The 21,510-nt window shown below is 37.4% G+C and overlaps 1 protein-coding gene across 15 annotated transcripts in view; it reads left to right on the top strand.

Moving 5' to 3' along the window:
- nav2 (neuron navigator 2) overlaps positions 1 to 21,510 on the top strand; it is a 691,770-nt gene that overhangs the window by 611,973 nt on the left and 58,287 nt on the right. For all 15 annotated transcript variants that reach the window (XM_062967809.1, XM_003214661.4, XM_008106124.3 and 12 more), the window contains one exon: positions 15,356 to 15,494. In XM_062967809.1, coding sequence (XP_062823879.1) covers positions 15,356 to 15,494 — 139 coding nt within the window. The remainder of the gene's footprint in view (positions 1 to 15,355; positions 15,495 to 21,510) is intronic.

Genomic DNA, 21,510 nt, shown 5'->3' with positions numbered 1-21,510 from the left:
GCATAGATTCTGTTAAAGGAGGAAGTGGAGTAGAAAGAGTGGGAGTTAGAAGGAAGAAAAGCCCAAATGTTCTCACTGCCTAACAAGCTTTTATATTTAAAGATACTTATTGTTACCTTTATACCCTCCCAAACTGGGATTTAGGGTTACTTGCAAATTAAAATTATTACAATAAAGTTAAAAACACATTAAGTCCACATTAAAATAGCATTAAACTATTAAATAATACTTAAAAATCTAAAAGAGATTAAGAAACAATAAATAATAATTCATAATTTTGGTATAATTTAAAACAATATAGCACTATTTACAATGCAGCACTTTTTCTCAAAAACCTTCAATACTGAAAGCCTTTTGTAATAAAACAAATATTGAAGAACGGCAAGGGCGAGCCATTCTAGCCTTCTAGAAAGGCTTTCAACTAGGAACAGCCACTGAGAAGGCCCTGCCTAGTGTATCAAAGAAAGGTGTCTGAAAACATGATACTGTATACTGAAAGCAGGGTTTCCCATGAGGATCTCAGAATCCAAGCAGGACCATACAGAGAGGTATGGTCTGTCCACCTGTAACTAAGCCAAAGAGGCCTTTATACACCATGGTTAACACTATGTTGTTGTTCAGGATTTGCTAAATTAACATTAGACTTTTCTGAACTAGTAATTGTAACACAAGTCAAGAAATATGTCAGCTTGGTATACTGATAGTGTTCAGTGTTGGTTTTTTTATTTTCTGTAGTATCCAGACCTTCATTCTTAATGTTCATTATTGTTATTATGTGCCTTCAACTTATTTCTGACTTCTGGCAACCCTATGGTGGAACTATCACAAATTTTCTTTGCAAGGTATGTATTTTGTCTCAGAGGTGTGCCATTCTCTGCGACTGAGTGTGACTTGCCCAAGGTCAGTTAGTAGGTTTTTATAGGTGAGTAGGAATCCAAATGCAGAGTTGTAGTTGAACATCCAAACTACTGTACCACACTGGCTCTCGCACCATGCTGGATCTCTAATAATGTTTAATTATATTTATGTTACAAATTTAAACTATTAGGAATGCATAAACCTTTATATGTGCACTTTTTGATGAAGTCTGTCACTGTGTCATTTAACATTTGAGAACCACGTCTGAACTAGGTGGGAGTCTAGTTGATCCCTAGACAGGTGTTAGCTTGCTCCTGTGCAGAATACAAGGAGATGGATATGTGGCTGTGCACAAAAGACCTGCCATGAATATTTTCATATTTCAACCTTGCTGCTGTTAATAGAGTTCTGAATAGGGGTTACGGGGCCCTTGTAATGGGGATCATACATATCAAGTCTCCCTGTTTGTTAACAGTTTCAGCTATACATTAACAGAGCCTTGTGCTTAGGACCATTTCCAAAAATGCTGAGGTCAAGTAAAATCAACATATAGTAGTTTTAAAAGACAAAGTACTCTGTAATAAGCTTTGCACAAGGTGTAGATAGGAAGAACCATAATTCTGAGTTTGAGTGAAACAAATGCTTTGAACACACCCATAAGCAGTTACTTGAAAGTGTTAGATGGACGAAGGGCAAACAAACTACTAAACTGTTGTTCTTTGATTCTGACTACCTCTAGCAGACACCAGGGTTGTTCTTTGATCATCACTACTGCCACCAAGTGGAAGCCTTTATTCTCTGGTTGCTTCTAATGGAACAACCCAGGAAAATCCCTGTGGTGATAGTATGGAATCAAGCATGTCATGGATGAATGACAAGGCCTCAGACAGAATTTATCCTGAGTCAGATTTGCTTTTACTTTAGGAAGTGTCAGACCCCTGGCAGCAGGGCACCAAGAACCATACACGGAGGCCAATCTCTATCTAATATCTTTATTAAGGAAATGTATAAAAGCAATAAAAACAAGTGAAGAATATAGTTCAGAAGCAGACCTTTCAAATGAGGTCAAATATAGTCCAAAAATGTATTGTCCAATAAATGATATTAGAGTTCAAAGTTTTTATCCAATACCGAAACACACACTCTTGCCAAGCAATAGTGTGGGGAAATGTCTGAGTCTTGGGAGTCCAAGGTAGCTTGACAACAAGGCTGGAAACAAGACTGGATACAAGGCTGGATACAAGGCTGGATACAAGGCAAACAGTGATTCTTAGAACAAGGTCCGTGGTTAAAGCAAGGCGAGGCAAGTCTTGAATACTTAATCCGGGAAGCAAGGAACTGGGGTTACGAAGTCCACACACGATCTTACTCCTGAAGCTGCTCTGTTGACTCCACAAAGATTCTCCCGCGTCAGGCACCTATATTGGAGTCTCGTTTTCCCGCCAACAATCTCTTTCCCTAGAGAACGGGAAGCGAAACCCAACTTTGTCCAGATGCAAGACTCCTTAGAATTTCCCAAGGGAAGCAGGTCTAATCAGCCTGTTGTTTGGCAGCAATCCGTAAACTCCTGCGATTCTGTTCCCTGACTCCTCTGTCAGCACAGTAGGATTCTTTTCTAGGGAACGGAGGCGAGGAATGTCCAAGGTCTGTTTTACTGAATTCTTGGGGACAAACATCAACATCCGGCAGGTGAAAGGACTCCGGCTCTTGTTGAACCGGCGAAAACCCCATGTTTTCGTCTTCATCTGCCACGATGGCACTAGGAGCAGGACTACAAGGCCCATGAGGCATCACAGGAAGCTAACAAGATAAATAGTTTGCTTACTATTATTATTTGCTGCCAACTGGCCTTTAACATATGGCAACTTTGTGAATAAGAAAAACTGAAAAAACTGTTGTAAATAAATAAATAAATAAGAGCCCTGACCATTAACTGCCCTGCTCAGGATTTGCAAGTGCAGGGTTGTGGCTTCTTTGATTGATTAAATCTACTTGTAATGTACATTTCCTCTTGTCCCACTGCCTTCCACTTTACCAAACATCATTATTTTTACTATTTATTTATTTAGCGCGATTAGAGTGTTTAGCGTTTTATAAAAATAAAGCCCCTGCCAAAGACATACAATCTGAGGTGTGCTGACTCTGCAAGCATCTGAGTATGGAATTGTACAGATGTTCCTTTCCCAGCCAACACATTTACTCCCAAGCAATCCTAGAAGGAATATTTGGATTGTGTTATTATCAGACCTGTCCTGGAAACTTTTAAATACACAAATAGATTCTTTTTACATTTTTATGAACCAGACTAAATCCAGCATAGCTACGATTTTGAAATGACTTTTTAATAGTGAGAGAGGCTCAGGAATTTCCATGTACAGTATTCTGGCATTTGGCCACACATTGTATCTTAGGCATTGTCATATACGATTGTAGTATTTTTCTCTTCTCTTGACAATTGCTCTTTTCGATTTTAGCAGACCAGGCTCAGGCTTTTTATCTCTGGGATTTAGGTTTATAAGCACCACCACCCTGTTGCTGGGAATACGGTAATTGAGCAAAGAATTGTAAATTCTGCCTTTAAGCAAATCCTCTGCCTTTTTAGAATACAGGCAGACTCCAAGATACAAACACCCAACTTACAAACGACCATTTGTAATTAAGAATGGGGGCGAGACAACATGAAGTGAGAGAAATCTACACCTAGGAAAGGAAATTCACTCCTGAAAGAATTATCATGGGGAAAAGGTATCTCAGCTGAAGCTTTCCCGCCAATCCTTGTTTTCACCACAAGCCACATTTTTCAAAATGCAAGTGTTACCGGGGCAGAAAGTGGGGTGAAATCTTCTGAACAGGGGCACAAACAGCAAAGCATACATGACAGAGGTGTTAACATGTGTGTGTGTGTGTGTGTGTGTGTGTGTGTACGCACACACACAAAATCTTTGACAGGAGTTACATTCACAAAATGTACCATACAAATTCAACTTAAGAACAAATCTATAGAAGCTATCTTGTTTGTATCTTGGGGATTGCCTGTACCCGGAGAACAACCTGACTGTAAAGATCTACTATAAAGAGAGGAGATACTGGGTAGCCTGGTGAGATGCCATTTCATCTGTATTCTGTGTCCAGCGTTGAGTAATAAAGTTTAAGAAAGATATCAACCAATTGGAATTTGCCAAGAAAAGGATGTTAAAGATCAGGAGGAAACTAGGCATTTGTGTTCTGTATGGAATGATTGGAGGAGTGCTATGTTTAGCTCGACAGCACCAGAGCCCCTGGTGGTGCTATGCCGGCAGGACTGATGACTTGAAGATTGGCTTGCTGACCTGAAGGTTGCCAGTTCAAATCCAACCCGGGAAGAGCGCGGATGAGCTCCCTCTATCAGCTCCAGCTCCATGTGGTGACATGAGAGAAGCCTCTCGCAAGGATGGTAAAAACATCAAAACATCCGGGTGTCCCCTGGGCAAGGTCCTTGCAGACGGCCAATTCTCTCACACCAGAGCAACTCGCAGTTTCTCAAGTTCCTGAAATGAAAAAAAAGCTCATCAAAAGACAATAAACAAGAACAATTTTATAATTATATATTTGAGGGCTTGTTACTTTGATCACTGTCCTCAAAGTGGTGGTCCATGGACCAGCAATTATCCATGACCAATGATCTGCTGGTTTGTAAGGAATTTCCAGTTAGGGCTAGATAGAAAAGTGAATTAGTGGTCCTAGGCATAAGAGATTGCCAGTTCTTCAAATCAGATGAGAATCTGAGAAGCACTGATATAGAACAAACTTGTTTTCATCCATTCCGAAGGATAGGACACAAATCAATGGGTTGTAAAGAGCAAGAAGTAGGATTTCCACAAAATATTAGGAAGAATATATGATATGAATCATGCAACAGGCAATGCCTCAAAGGTGAAGATTCTCTTTTGGTAGAAAGCCTGGATGAACAATTGATAGACATGCTCTGCATTAGCAGAACCTGGGATTTAGGTGACTGAAGCATTCTTAATGCATTGCATCAAGGGCTGCATTCTTCATATTAAGACATGTTGGGAATAATCTTATTGTAATAAAAATGTGCTTGTAGAATATAAACTGTAAATTTAGAAGGAATAAGCTGAGCAGAAAGATCAATACTTGTGCCATGGTTGCATTTTAGAAGTTTTTATGTCAACTTAGTGGCATTTTGTAGAATAAATATTTATTTTGCATGAAACAATCCTGGAGATACAGGCCGTAAATCATATCATACATATGTAATCAGTAGAAATGTTCATTCTTTCATTCACTAATACAGTAATTCTGCTGTGGCAAAAATGTTGACGACAGTGGTTTCATTTACATTCCGCTGTGTCAACATCAGCAGTAGATGTGAAATAATAAAGACTTTACTATATTTAAGTACTGGCACTGCAAAATAAAGCTGTTGTGACCCCCCTTCCCCCTGGCCCACAACTTTAAAAATTCACATTTTCTACCAATAATTTGATGAAACAGAAATTGATGATTTGGAATTTAAGATTTTTTAATGCTGAACAAAAAGTATCCCAAATGTTGTGTTAAGGATATTGTACTTTGCTGGTTTGTCTTTTGGGATCTATCTGTAACCATTTAACATAGGTCTAAATCATATTGACTAGAGTATACCTATTGAATAAATGGGATTTATCTATATGTGGAATCACTAACAACAGCTGATTGAGGGATTAGTCTGGTTGTGATTAATTTGTAGGTTGCCTGCCACATTTTAGCAATGAAACTTATTTTGTGATTACACTATGTAACATGGTTTTTGTTCCTGGGTTATAAATGTCATTTCCTAATTGGTTTTATCATAAAAACATGGGAAAGGTTTATTAAACTGCAAAAAAAAAAAGTTTTTGCTGGACATCCTGCAGCACATTTTGCTATAGTTTTTCAATTACTATCTGACTGACTCAACCAATTCCACATAATTTGTGGCAGCCACAAACTAGGATTCTGGAGTATAACAACTACAGTAGAGTCCCACTCATCCAAGCCTCGCTTATCCAAGCCTCTGGATTATCCAAGCCATTTTTGTAGTCAATGTTTTCAATATATCATGATATTTTGGTGCTAAATTCGTAAATACAATAATTACAACATAACATAACTGCATATTGAACTACTTTTTCTGTCAAATTTGTTGTATAACATGATGTTTTGGTACTTAATTTGTAAAATTATAACCTAATTTGATGTTTAATAGGCTTTTCCTTAATCCCTCCTTATTATCCAAGATATTCGCTTATCCAAGCTTCTGCCGGCCCATTTAGCTTGGATAAGTGAGAATACTATACTTTCAAAGTAAGTATCACACAATTAAACAGAAAATAACACTTTCAAATTGTGTTACATAGTGTTATCTACTAGCTTAAGTACCCAGCGATGCCTGGGTTAGGTAATTTGGTAAGGATAAACATTAGAAATAACTATTGTTGGATTTTGGATTTTAAGAATGGATCCATTAGAAAATGCATAAGAAGGTGGGCAAACTACAACTCTTACCATCAACTTTCATTGTTCCAACCACACCAGCATTCAAAATTTCCCAAGTTGGGTCTATGTGCCAAGTGTATTTGGGTACACATTACTCTCTGGATGTGGGTGAACTATAGCTGCCAGCATTCATAGTTAATTTCCTCCAAACCCCACCAGTATTTAAAGTTGGCCATGTTGGGTATGTGTGTCACATTTGGTTCAGATCTATCATTGTTTGGGTTCACAGTGCTCTCTGAATGTGGGTGAACTACAATTCCCTTCAAACCCCGCCAGTATTCAAAGTTGACCATGTTGGGTATGTGTGCCAGGTTTGGTCCAGTTCCATCGTCGGTTGGGTTTGGTTGTGAATGAACTATCATTTTCAAAATTATGGGTTCAATCACCCCCAAACCTCACCAGTATTCAAATTTGGCCATGTTGAGTCTGTATGCTAGATTTGGTCCAGATCCATTATCGATTGGATTCACAGTGCTCTCTGGATGTGAGTGAACTACAGCTCCTAGAATTCAAGGTCAAATCCTCCCTAACCCCACCACTATTCAAAGTTGGCCATGTTGGGTGTGTTTGTTAAATTTGGCCCAGATCTATTGTTGGCAGAGTGGTCTCTGGATGTTGGTGAACTATAACTCCCAGGACCCAAGGTCCATCTGACCCAAACCCCTCCAATATGTTCTGTTGGTCATGGGGCGTCTGTGTGCCAGGTTTGGTCCAGATCCTTTGTTGATGGGAGTTACAGTGCTGTCTGAAACTTAGGAACATCTTAGAAAATACATACAAACAAACTTTGACTTTTATTATGGTAAGCTGCTTTGAGAGACTTAAATATCACTCATTCAACATTGTTAACTGTATGACTTATGAAAATACTACTAGTAAATAGTTCGGAATCTTCCAAAGGATATAAGCTCTCCTAAATCCTTTTTATTTCAGTGTAGTCTCTCACATAGTAGATCGGTTTGGTTAGATTGTGCCAAACATCAGTCCTCCACTATTGTATTTTCTCCCAGTGTTTCCCTGATGTTGATCCCACCATCAAGAATTGCAAAAAGGATTTTGAATTTAACAACCTCAGACTTTGTAAATGGGGCAATTGTCAGGAAGGTGGTATCATATCTCCTTTTGAAATCCTTGCACTTTCTCTGTTCTTTCGGTCAGATAGTACTAATCTGACTTTTGGGTTTGGCACTTTACAGTTTCCTGATTTATCTCTTCCCTTAAGGCAATTTGCATTCTTAGGCAAACCTAGGCTGAATAGTTCCCAGAAAACAAGTTCTACCAGTTAACTATTTTCCACATAATACAATTCTGTGTTTGTGTGTGCGCTTTCACGTAGCCTATGGGGACCCCATGAATTTCATAGGGTTTTCTTAGACAAGGAAAACCTAGAGGTAGTTTTGCTAGTCCCTTTCTTTGAAATCAGTGGCAGTCTCCCATCCAAATGTTTAACTTAGTAGGAAGAAATAGTGGAAGCCCTCTTTCTACTCAGCATATTCAATTGTTGCACATTGCCCTCTTTTTTCCAGGTATTTTTATTGCCTTCAAAGTATTCTTTTGATCTTTTCTATCTTCATTTATTTGATAAACTAAATCACATAGAGGCCATGACGTTTTTGGCACAAATGTTTTGTACAAAAACAAGAGTCCACGATCTAATAAAGAGTTAAATATTACTAAGCCAATTGAAATCCTTCTTTGACATTAACTTGCTTTTTTACAACTTGAGTTTTTATAGGAAACTCCCAACTTTATCTTATGTATGAAGTAACTGAGAAGAACTAAGTATATATCATCACCACTATCATTATCCCTTTTCTTCAGATTTAAGACTCAGCATGGCTTGCAAATTACAATGGTTACATATAAAAACATATGAACTGTAGCTGTAAAGTTGGTGGAACTGAAAGTAGGACCTCTCCTATGGATTCAGGCACTAGTCAGGCTAATATGGGAATATATGGGACCTTATCACATTAGGAAATAGTTCGTTTCTGAGACTGTTTGAGAATGATTTTGAATGGGTTCCATCACATGACGTTTGCCCCATCCCAATCAATATTCCATTGGAATCTGTCTGCAAAGCGTCGCAGAAACTGATTATTTGCAAATGGAATTCTAATCGTGTTTTTTGAAATACTATGGATTCTTCTGTTGCTGAAGCACTGTTTTTGTGTGTGATAGGAAAATCTGTATGCATCCCATCAGCAACTATACTTTTTAAAAGGTCATAGAGTAGTGGCTTTCAACCTGTGGGAGTTTTGTCCGACAACTCCCAGAAATCCCAACCAGTTTACCAGCAGTTAGGGAGGTTGAAGGCCAAACATCTGGAGACCCACAGATTGGGAACCACTATCAAAGAGCGATGTAGGGGGTATTTTGAATGGATTGGGAGGAGCCAGCCTTCAGTTGGGTGATAAGTCAAAGCGTAGTATTTTTGAATCATAAGAATCGTAATAATTAGGTGTGATGAGGAGGGTATGCATCCCATCTCAATACAGCATGCATTCAGCCCTAAAAAAATATTGGATGCATACTGATATAAAGGGATTATATCTCAATGTGATGAGGTCCATGGTCTGTCAGACATCCTAGACCTAAGTCGTAGGGGCTCTATCTATCATAACCAGGATTTTGAATTGTCCCTGGAAACAGACAGCAGACAGCAGAGCTGCTGGAACAGGAAATTACATGATCCTTGTACATTAAAAACAGAAGATAGCCATGTTTTAATTTATTTTCTGTATGCTGTATGATGTGTTTAAGGAAGAGAGTCCCATTAAAAAAAAACAGGGATAATGTAGTGTGTCATGATTACTGAACAGCTAAGTGGTGTACTTCGGAAGCAGCTTCCATTTTGAAGTAGCATCAAGAGCCTAGGTGTAAAATGTAATATATTTCCCTATTTTTGGTGCCAGTGATCATTTATATTTCAGTTGTGTTTTCTGAATTGGATCATATTAACAAATGTAAACTTAGCTTCAGGAAAAATGTCTATCGGCTGAACATTAGTAATCTTTTTGGACAGTGTTTGTGTGAATGTACCTTCAAGTCACCTGTTGACTTTCAGCAGCTCATGAATTTTATAGGATTTTTGTTAGGCTAGGGGTGGTTTTACCAGTTCCTTCCTCTTAAATGTATTATTTGTTGGTGGTCTCTAATCCAAGTTCTAACAACATCTGACTCTGATTAGCTTTCAAGATCAGATGGGATCTGCTGTCTTTAGGGTATTTAGGCATCTTGGAGTACCTTCAAAATACGTCTTAGCAATATAATCATACTGACCCTGAATGTAACCTTCATCGGAAAGTAACTTGCCCTACAGACAACATTTTGATATGACTCCCATGTTGTTGCTGTTGTTGTTGTTGTTGTTATTGCTATATCTTTCCTGGAATTCCTCGTGCTATTACGAGTACAGTGTTCCTTCACTACTTCGTGGTTTGCTTTTTGAGGATTCTCTGTTTTGCAGTTTTTCAATAAACTCTAAAAGAATATTATAAATCATATAAAATTACAATTTACAGCCTAAGGAAGGGAGGAAGGAGAAGCTGAAGGGAGGGAAAAGGAGCCCAAGCGGCAAAGGGAGGAGAAGGAGGTGATTTATCAACACACGATTTGTTGATAAAGACTTAAAATAGTGTATAACTACTAAAATAATATATAAATATATAGCATCCCTACTTTGTGGATGTTCACTTATTTCAGGTGGTCCTGGAACCTAACCCCAGCAATAAGTGAGGGAACAATGTGCGTCACATTCTGGTGAGGTCCCACATGAAAACAGTTATTCTCTCTTCTTTAATAGTTTGGTTTAAGAGGCCCTGTGCCTTTTATTTTCCTAGGAGAAGATTTTAAGAGGTCTCTTTTATCCTCAGAGTTTTTAATCTCTCCTTTACAAACAAATAGTTCTTGTTTTAGAGATAAAGGGGTAATCACCTAGTTTCAATTTGGACTGCCATATGAGTCTCATGGATACTTTCCCCCTTTCCTTCCCTCTTCCTGGGTAGCTCCCGGTGGTGCAGTGTGTTAAAGCGCTGAGCTGCTGAACTTGCAGACTGAAAGGTCGCAGGTTCGAATCCAGGGAGCAGAGTGAGCGCACGATGTTAGCCCCAGCTTCTGTCAACCTAGCAGTTCAAAAACATGCAAATGTGAGTAGATCAATAGGTACTGCTCTGATGGGAAGGTAACGGCGCTCCATGCAGTCATGCCGGCCACATGACCTTGGAGGTTTCTACGGACAACACCAGCCCTTCAGCTTAGAAATGGAAAAGAGCACCAACCCCCAGAGTCGGACATGAGTGGACTTAATGTCAGGGGAAAACCTTTACCTTCACCTAACCTATGTGTCTCGTATGTAACCCTCTTTTCCCCTTTCCTTCCCTCTTCCTATTAAAGTAAGTGAGTCTTTGTTTTTATTTTGGAAGAGAATTTGAACTTAAACAACTACAGTGCAACCAGGTACTTCACATAATACACATTTCATATCCCTTTATAATTGAGATGGCATTTTAAAGGCATTTAAAAACATATATTACTATTATTCCCATTAGATAAAAGCAGACAAAATATCTGTAGTAATACTTCTTTTAGAAAAAGAATCAATCGGTATTAAATTATCCAACTCACAGATTGTGTTTTTATCAAAACTTTCAGTAGTTGCGCAGATTGAGAACAGAGTTTATATTTTCCACATACAGTTCTTGAAAAGCATCAGTTTTGTTATACTTTCTCAAAGACTACATTCCTGTGGTTGGCTGCAGTGAACATTCAGAAATTGGCATGGTTCATAAACAGTCATTTTGGCATGGGAGGAATGTGATATTATGTGTGGAAAACAATGCCCTTTTGAGCGGTTGCCAGCTCAGGAACACTTGACAGGCCAGCATTTCACTAGTGAACAACTTCATATCAAAAATGTACTTTACAAATAGTACTGTTATTCAGAGCTTGGGAAATAACATTTAAGAAGAATGACAGTAATCCATAACCGGCTAATAGAGTAATGCTTGGAGACCCAGAGCATCATCTTACCACTGCTGATACATGGATAAATTCTTTTAAGCATAGTCCCATGGACACTCAGAAATCTGTGTAAACATGCCATGTTTTTCAAGACTGGCCTTCACAGTGGAAGTGAAATGTAGGACAAATTAAACCTTATTGTTCAATGTTGGGAGAACTCTACAAAGAGTTCTTGAAAAACAAATCGTTTGGCAAGTTTGGGTGCTGAGCTCGGTACTGTACTTGGATTTTAGATTTGACACCCCAGTCATTGGATGGCATTGAGAAAACCACATCTTTCAAGGTACATCTTCATGCAGAATTTTTGCAAGGATGAAATAAAATAATCTACTATAAAAAGAACAGGGTAAATTGTGATTGTTGAACAAAGGTTAAAAATGTGACTAGTATGATACTGAAGACAATTGGCTGGATTCAGATTTAGACAAAAATAATATTCATAGAAATCAACGAACCTGAAGTTAGTAATTGTTAATTTAAGTTCTGTTAATTTAAATGAACGTTTTTAGTTAATTTCAAGGTGCCAGGTGGAGCCACTATTGTTTACCTTTCAAGTTCTTTTTTTCCCTTTTGCTTGTAATTTGCAGCTTTTGGGGAAACTGTAGGGTATAGTGGGTAATTATTTTTGAGTAGGCAATACTTTTTTTCCAAATATTTTTTTTGCCTGACAAATCATAATTTAACTTTATTTCCAGACTTTTTCAACCTGTGTTTTCCATTAATATAGGATGTGAAGCAATGCTAAGAAATCACATATTTTCCATTATACAAAGTAGATTGATCAAGTGAATCAAAGGAAATGTATAGGGTCTCATGTTATGGCTGAATAGATTTTTGTTGACATCAGAAGTTATTAATTGCCCCAACTAAATTGCAAAGATTCTATCATTGCTCAAAGGCTTTGGAATGCCGTAATTAAGAGGGCTGTGACATTTTCCTTTCCTTTCTTCCATCCTTTTGAATTTAACCACTTAGATGCTGAAACATGGGGTGGTGGATGAAACCACTTGAAAAAAGAACTTGCTGAAAACAAATCTATTTTATAATTCAGGTTCGAAAAACTGTAAAAAAAAACTTTTCTTCTCTGTATAACTTCTTGTGTGGATTATATTGAAACCAGCGATATAACATTAATTTAAAAGTAAATAATACTTTATTCACTAAAAGCTAAAAAAAACCAACCAATATATATGTTGGGAGGGATCCTCTTAAAGTACTTAATTTTAAACTGTACAGTAGATTACCTACTGTAAAAATATCAATTCCCATCCATCTCCTGGTCTTCACTTAAACCAGAAGAAGACAAAGGGTAAGCCAGTGAGTGACTCTGGCCCATACCTATCTCTCTGCCATGATAGGTAAGTCAGAAGTGACTTGAGGGCACACAACAAGAAGCCTCTATCTGTGCACATACACCAATCACTCACAGAAACACACACACGCACACACATATATGAATTGCTTCTCTTATAAGTTTCCAGGAGTGGGAGTTCTTTTGCAGGCCTTCCCATTTAATCTAGGATTTTTTTAAAAAAAACACTAACACGTTCTGCAACTTTCACATTTTTTCCATTTTGTTTTTGGCCTTTTAGGCCAAGCTCAAAGAAGTGTCCTAGGGCCTGAAAATCAATCCCTGATCCTACCACAATTGCCTGTCACTACGTTAGAGGGACTCAAGTGGGGATATCAATTCAAACAAGAAATGCTATAGCAATTACCTATTATTTGGTTGACAACAGGGTGGAAAACCACAGTTGATTTTAATTGGGTTTTGGGAATTTACAGCAGGCCAGTGTTGAAATAGTATGGTGGAAAAGTGGTTAATCTAAACCAAAGAAGAAAGGGGAAGGAGGAAATCTTAAGTGTGAGAGGGGAGACTGGAGCCTGCACATTCACAGAACATTCAGCATCACAAAATTATGATTTTGAAATCGGAAATACTGCATTTGAACAGGTCCTTAGTTTGAAATAAATTCTATTGAAACTGATGAAACTTAAACCCAGGGGAATGTATAGAGAGTCTGTCTGTCCCAGCTGTTCATGACATGATATACCCCAGAACATGCTGCAAACAGCTGGATCATTCTCTAATAATTCCCTTGAGCATGCTCCAAAGGCTTTATGAATATTAAATTCCTGTTTCCAAATCTCTCTATTAGCAGTTCATATTTAATGCAGTCCATATTTTATCAGTTACAGCTTTTCTGTTACATTATGCAGTTGCGATGTGGGTTAGATTTAATGTTCGGAGGATTTTAAAATCGTGAGTCTCATGCTTAAAGTTGCTAGTCTTGAATAGTGCTCCTTGTTTTAGCATTCAGTGTAACCGTTGGCAAGATTATTTACTAGATGAGGGATACAATCACTCATTGGTGGAAATTCTAGAAACCGAAGCCAGCTGGCAGCCTTTGAATGAATTTCTGCTTCACTCTCCCACCCCTGAGTTTAGAAGTAATTGTGCATATTAGGTGTGGAGAGGCTTGATGAAAGGGATATCTTTCTGACAGGTTCCCTTAAGAAGAAGAGCTTGCAGAAGAGAGACCGTTTTTGGGCTCTTTATGTAAGAGTCTTTTTTATTAAACAAATAAAGATCAAGATTTGTTTGATCTTTATTGTTCTTTATTTCTGAGTTGTGCTTTGTCACTTCTTAAGTACAATTTTGTGTATTATGCTTTTTCTCATACTGAAGGTGAAGAAAGCAAAATTTCATCATACATAGAATTTAACACTTATCTGTTTGTGGATGCATGTACAACAAATACATTTGTGTAGCACTTCATTTAATTTCTTAATACATCGTTTTTCCCATTAGTAAGTACTCATAATGTGAAATTTCCTAGAGCTATTTATGGTTTAGGTTCTTGAACAACGCAGAAAACAGATATTATTTAAACAAATAAAAACCCAACAATGGGACTGGTGGCCTTGGTCTGGAGAATTCTGTTTCAGTTTGCAGAATTTTGCATGGAGAAATCCTATTTTGATCATCTGTAAATTGAAAATAATAATTTTCAACAGCTCAGAAAACTCAGAACAACCCAAAATAATAATTGTTTACCTCTCATTTTTGTATTGATAGTGAATACAATAAACCACTGAGATACAAATAGAGTTGGCCCTCTACATTTTCAGGTTTAACTTTTGTGGAGTTGATTATGTGCATATTTGATTGACATGTTCTCTCTAGGGATCTCTTGGAGCTCTAAAAGGATTCTGTGGTCAACATCTGGCAGAAGATTGAGACAGAGAGCACACTTCTCCAGGAATCTCTAAGTCGTCCATGGCAAATCTATGGTGGAAGATGATCAATGAGTTGCCACAGGAACCTAGAAATTCCTGGAAAGGTTTTCTCTCAGGTTAAAAAAAGATGTGTTCTTTTATTTCATGGTTTTCCCACTTTCATAGAGGTCCTATGCCTCTAACCGCATCAAAAGTGGATTTTGTATTACAGTACTTACATAAGGTAATTAATAAGCAAATAAATAAGCAAGAAAATGTGACTTTCAGGGAATAATATAATATTGTATGTAAATTTAATTTGTAAGCCGCTCTGAGTCCCCTTTGGGGTGAGAAGGGCGGGATATAAATGCATTAAATAAAATAAATAAATAAATAAATAAGCTAGTTTCAAGTCTGAAATGTACAACAACACCTTCTTTTCTCCAAATTGTCATTCATCTTTTATGTCAACTTCATGTTGTTAAACTAGGGATGTGTTGTATCAGTCACCTTAATAAAAAATAGTGTTTTATTTTTGAAATCTACATCAGCAAAGCTGTGAACATTTTCTCTAGGATATCCATTAATTATATTTGAAATCATTGATAAATCCATAATGGCTGGAATTTCCTAATTTTTAAAAACCCCTGCCCCCGTTTACATCTTTTGACTTCTTGGTTGCTGTGCGAAATACTTATCTCAGTTATTTATTGTGGGCTTTCCTGTTTCTCCTCAGCTGGGATGACAGCAGTTCTGTCAGCAGTGGGATTAGTGACACCATAGATAATCTCAGCACTGATGACATTAACACCAGCTCCTCCATCAGCTCCTATGCAAACACACCAGCATCCTCCCGTAAGAACCTAGATGCCCAGGTAAGTTTATACTTTTTTCCATTTCATCATAATACAGGAAGTCCCCAAGTTACAAACAAGATAGTTTCTGTAGGTTTGTTCTTAAAATGAATGTGTATGTACAGTAGAGTTTCGCTTATCCAACATACTGTAAATGGGCCGGCAGACCGTTGGATAAGTGAAAATGTTGGATAATAAGGAGGGATTAAGGAAAAGCCTATTAAACGTCAAATTACATTATGATTTTACAAATTAAGCACCAAAACATCATGTTTTACAACAAATCTACAGAAAAAGCAGTTCAGTATACAGTAACGTTATCTAGTAATTATTGTATTTACGAATTTACCACCAAAACATCACAATGTATTGAAAGCATTGACTACAAAAACATTGACTACTAAAAAATTGACTGCAAAGAAAGACAGAATTGCTGCCTAGAGAAACAGCTGTGGATCAAGGTAGGAGGCAGACTGCAATGCATAATACAGAACGTTGGATGAGTGAAGGTTGGATAAACGAGACTCTACAGTAAGTTGGAAGAGGTACATTTTTAAGTCTACTCCCAGCCATGTATGAGCTTTGGATAGCATCGGGAAGGGTTAACACCCCTGTGGTGTTTGCTTTGCTATCTGTGCCCCTGTTCTGAAGATTTTATCTCGCTTTCTGTCCCTGTGATAATTGGATTTTGAAAATTTTGGCTTGTTGTGGAAACAAGGATTGGTGATAAAGCTTCAGTGGAGACACTTTTTCCCCATGACAACTCTTTCAGGAGTGAATTTCCTTTCTGAGGGGCAGATTCCTCTCACTTCTTGTTGTCTTACTCTTGTTCTTAACTGTGAGTCATTTGTGAGTTGAATGTTTGTAACTCGGGGACTGCCTGAAGTTCCAAAGGCATTCAGTTGCCTTCAAAAACATGTAACCCTGTCCATTTTGTTGCTTGTTGCAAAGGAGAATCAAATTATTGCAATATCAAGGCCAAAATATTTAACTCACTTTCTAGGCAGTCACCGAGCTGAACATATCAGATCAGTGATTCCCAAAGTGGGCGCTACCGCCTCCTAGTGGGCACTGCAGCGATCCAGGGGGGCAGTGATGGCCATAGGTGCATTTGCCATATGCATTAATACATATATCTTTCTGTTAAATTGCTATTAAAAATTTTTAAAAATTAATTTCCAGGGGGCACTGAGTAATATTTTTTCTGGAAAGGGGGTGGTACCCCAAATAAGTTTGGAAACCAGTGTATCAGATATATGATTCGAATGCATAATGGCAAGAGATCTCAATTCTGGTAGTTCCTGATTGATTCTCAAGGTAACAGGTTGATAATCGTAAAACTAGACCAGAATAAGTAACTGCCTGTACTGGTACATTTTGATGATTAACATGTTTTTTGTTTTATAAATACACTATTTTATTTGTTTATGAATTACTTCTATTTTTGTTGCTTATTTTGATAATAAGTCACCTGTGAACAAACATGCAAACATTCTTCTCTTTCAACATATCAGTCATGCTCTCTAACCAGGCTCAGTGATGGAAGATTGCCAGGGAATAACAGAGATCTTTGCATTGGGCTAAGAAATAGTTCTTCTTGAGGAACTGGAGAGCCACTGCTGTTCAAAACTGATAGTACTATGCAGGATGGACTAGTGATCTGAACTCAGTTTTACATAGTTTCCTTTGTGCCTGTGATTGCACAGTTTATTCTGATTTCAAGATTTTAGTTGCTATCAAATTTTTTAGGGGCCTAAATTAAAGGGATGGAATCCTTTGGAATTGTGCAATTAGGGAATATATATAGAATTCTCTTGAAAGTGTGCAGTTATAGAAAAGTGATTAGCGTTTATTGCCCTGCTGAATCTATATCGGAAGAGGAAGCAGGACCAGAAATTATCTGTCCATGCTCGAAGCCCAACCCCTGGCTTTTATGAATATTATAAAGGTCCTATATGTGAAAGTTTGTATCCAGCGATGTCCATGTGCCCAACAATAGTATGAAAATGCTTAAATGCATCACCCATTTGGGTGGAACACAATTTTCCTTTGCCAGGAGTCTTTGAATGCCTCTAGATCAGTGGTTCTCAACCTGGGGTCCCCAGATGTTTTTGGACTTCAACTCCCAGAAATCCTAACAGCTGTAAACTGGCTGTTCTTATCTAGATGATTGGAGGACCACCTGCAGTAGATGAGGGCAATGCAGAAGAGCAGATAACAATGTAGATACATAGGGTCTCTTGTTTATGTTCAGAAAAAACAATCTCATTAGGGCTCTACAACACAGTTTTATACATATACAGTAGAGTCTCACTTATCCAACATAAACGGGCCGGCAGAACAATTGATAAGTGAAAATGTTGGATAATAAGGAGGGATTAAGGAAAAGCCTATTAAATATCAAATTATGTTATGATTTTACAAATTAAGCACCAAAACATCATGCTTTATCACAAATTGATAGAAAAAGCAGTTCAAATACACGATAACGTTATGTAATAATTACTGTATTTATGAATTTAGCACCAAAATTTCACAATTTATTGAAAAATTGACTACGAAAACATTAACTACTAAAAGGCAAACTGTGTTGGATAATACAGAACCTTGGATAAGCAGAGCTTGGATAAGCAAGACTCTATTGTATATGCTGTTCTAATCTATTCACTATAAAGGCCATGGACAGAGCCAGTTATCCTGGCTCTAAACATTTGTAAAGTTGGACAGTTGTGCTGTGGAGTTGTGACTTTTTAACTTCCACAGAATGGTAACAATTAGGGCCAGGATCTAGTTGAGTATTTTAAGTGGATTCCTCTTTCCATCGAAAGTATGACTCCTTCCTGCAGCCCTCCATTTGTTCTGGGTACCGTGTTTCCCCGAAAATAAGACAGTGTCTTATATTAATTTTTGCTCCCAAAGATGCGCTAGGTCTTATTTTCAGGGGATGTCTTAGTTTTCCATGAAGAAAAATTCACATTTATTGTTGAACAAAAAATGAACATTATATACTGTACAGTAGTTGTCATCATAAACCAGCATAACCAGACAAACTATGAATCCTATCAAGAATTTCTTGTTATTACCATTATTTCCATGTACAACACTCTATGGTATGTACATTTACCAATCCCGCATGCTCTGGTGTTCTGTTTGGCGGGCATGCTTCCAAACAAAAACTTTGCTAGGTCTTACTTTCAGGGGAGGCCTTATATTTAGCAATTCAGCAAAACCTCTACTAGGTCTTATTTTCCAGGGATGTTTTATTTTCAGGGAAACAGGGTAGCTGGGAAACCCTCTGGAGCAGGTTTCTAGGCTGTGTGAAGAATTGCAGAAAGCGAAAGTGTGGTTGCCAGTTTGGCAAAAGCAGTGGGATTCATTGGGATATTCAAATGGATTCTGCACTAGTTGCTAAAATTTAAAAGGGGGATATATCATGTATATTTAGCACATACTTCTTTTTAGTTTAACGCTAGTAAGGCATAAATAATGCATTATTCATTTAGCAACAGAATTTTAATTAAGTTCACATAAAAGCTTGACGATTATAACACTCTCAGAGGAAATGTAAACATATGCTACTTAATGAAGTGTATTATAATTTCCCAAAACTGCGTGTTATTACAGGCCATCCTTTTTTTGGCACCTTTTCACAAGAAAATTATATTATGTCTGTAGGTGGCATTCATCAGATTTTCAGTAGATGTAGCCAACAAACTAAATATGGAAGGAAAATGTTGGCTCAGAGTCAGTATGCAATTCGGAAGTGTTCAGTAATTTTTCTTAATTTGGTTTTCTATTACAATAGCATTTATTCTCTCTTTCATGCTCTTCTTTTTTCTTCCACATCTCCTAAATCTAAAACTGTTTTGGGAATTCCAATATTCTGATATTTTCCCAAATAGAAGGGCACATTTTCTATCCATTGCTTTTTTGTAAATATTTCTGTGCTCCTCCCCAATGCACCTTTTCACTAGAGCCTAAAACTATTTTAATAGAACTTTTTGATATAATGAAGTGTTAAATTGCCTCAAAACACTCTGATGCATGAAACGTGTTACTCTTTGTTCCCTTGCCATGAAGTGCATAGTTGTGGCTACATAAAAAGTTTTTGCCTCTGGTTATGCGTCTGAGATTTCATGTCTATTTGAAATTGCTAGCACCAAGCTATGAACCTGATGATATATGGCTGATGTGTTGAAACACTTCTTATTCATTAGTAGTGGATTGAAATAAGCTATTTGTACTGATCCTGTTTTGCATTTGGAAGACTGAAATAATACCATAAAGTGTATGGGGTGCTTTTCTGTAGAGGTGCAACATAGTTCCTAGAAGTGTTGTCTTTCTCATCATCCCACTTCAAATATGGGTTGAAACAGGAAATGTTCTCTCTGTTCTCTCTGTACTGGAAATATATTTTGACTGTTTGGTTGTCATTATAGGCCTATATTCCTGAAGAACTTTCAATTATTACAGGGAGCATTTAACTCACTGGTTGCAACAAGGCACTGGTTACCATTCTATTTCTGTGGACAGTTCAGAGTGTTAGTTAAGATCTGTAAAGCACTATGTAGATTGTGTCATGTCTGTTTGAAGGCCTATATCTTCCAATATAAGCTTAGATTCTATGGTCTAAGGAGGAGACCTTTTTCTCAGCCTCCCATTTTCCCAGGCGCATTTGGTGGGTTCCAGAGAGAGGACCCACTGAGTGGATGCTCCTAAGGCTTGAAAGTTCCTCTTCAGGAAGGATTTTCAGAATTGGTGCAATGAGCTTGTAATGATGAATGTATTAATTTATTTATCTGAGAGATTTTGTATCCCGCCTTTCTCTGAGCATAACAGAATAAAAATATACAATACAATAGTTAAAACAACCCATTAAAAATAAATATTTGAAACGGCAAACATAATTAAAACCGTGTGAACATTAAAACCAGATAATTAAATGCTTTCTTGAACAGGAACATCTTCACACCCTTCTAGAATTGTTTTGTTGATTTTGTATGCTCTATTTTAATTAATTAATGATTTTTTACTTTTATAAATGTTACTGATTTTTTTACATTTAAATCTGTTCTGGCATTAATGTTTTATAATTTTTGAGTGCCAGTGTTTGGGGAAACATTAAATATAAAGATTAAAGTAGTTGTCATCATTATCATCATCATTCAAGGCAAGCATACTAGCAGAATGACAGTACCTCGCACTCTGGCTTGTTTGGCTCCCAAAACTATTCATGTGTTATTATACTGGTTTGCTAATTCCTGCTGGGAAGGTTGTTATGATAAACAAACCATAGGTTGAAGGACTGTGGGTTATTTAGCCACTGCTGTTACAATGGTAGCCTTTAGCCAACACACAGCAGCAGATAAAAAGCAGCAAAACAAGTCAACTTTGATTTTTACTTGTATGATCATTGCAAAAAACTGGTGATTCAATTATTTAAAACATTGCTTTTTTTAAAAAAAATAAACAAGACAGGAAATAAAGCAAACAGGGGAAAAGGGTAAGAAAGCACAATACACAAAGATGCAGATTCCCCTTGAATCTGTGTTTTTAGGTTCCCGTGTGGGTAGCAGCAGGTCTACAGCTTTTCAGATCTCTAGTGTAGGATTTGAATTGCAAATCATTCAGAACGATAGTAAAGACAGAGAAAGTCGAACAAAGAGTACAGATATGAACATACACTCCAACAAATGGTTCTTCTCCTTGGTCACTGTGGGGTGTGTGTGTATGTGTATGTAGAGCATTATCACTGCCTAAACAGTGGCATTTGTTTAGTGTGAATAGAAAAATAATAATTGGCGAATTAAATTGATGAATACCTACACTTTTGTATGTGTAGATTTTCAAAAGCAATTCTGGGTAATCACAAATGTAAATTTAGTCAGCAGGGGTTGTAAAACATGCCACTGTCTGAAATTTTCTCACCCAAGTTGATGACAAAGTTAGTGTGAGGCAGAAACAGAAAGGACCCATTTATCTTTCAGTCTTGCAAAAAGCTGCCTCTTCATGCTTCACAGATCAAATTGCCAGCAAA

The sequence above is a fragment of the Anolis carolinensis genome, chromosome 1 (assembly GCF_035594765.1).
Source record: "Anolis carolinensis isolate JA03-04 chromosome 1, rAnoCar3.1.pri, whole genome shotgun sequence".
Lineage (NCBI taxonomy): Eukaryota > Metazoa > Chordata > Lepidosauria > Squamata > Dactyloidae > Anolis > Anolis carolinensis.
This window is presented reverse-complemented; position numbering and strand designations above follow the sequence as displayed.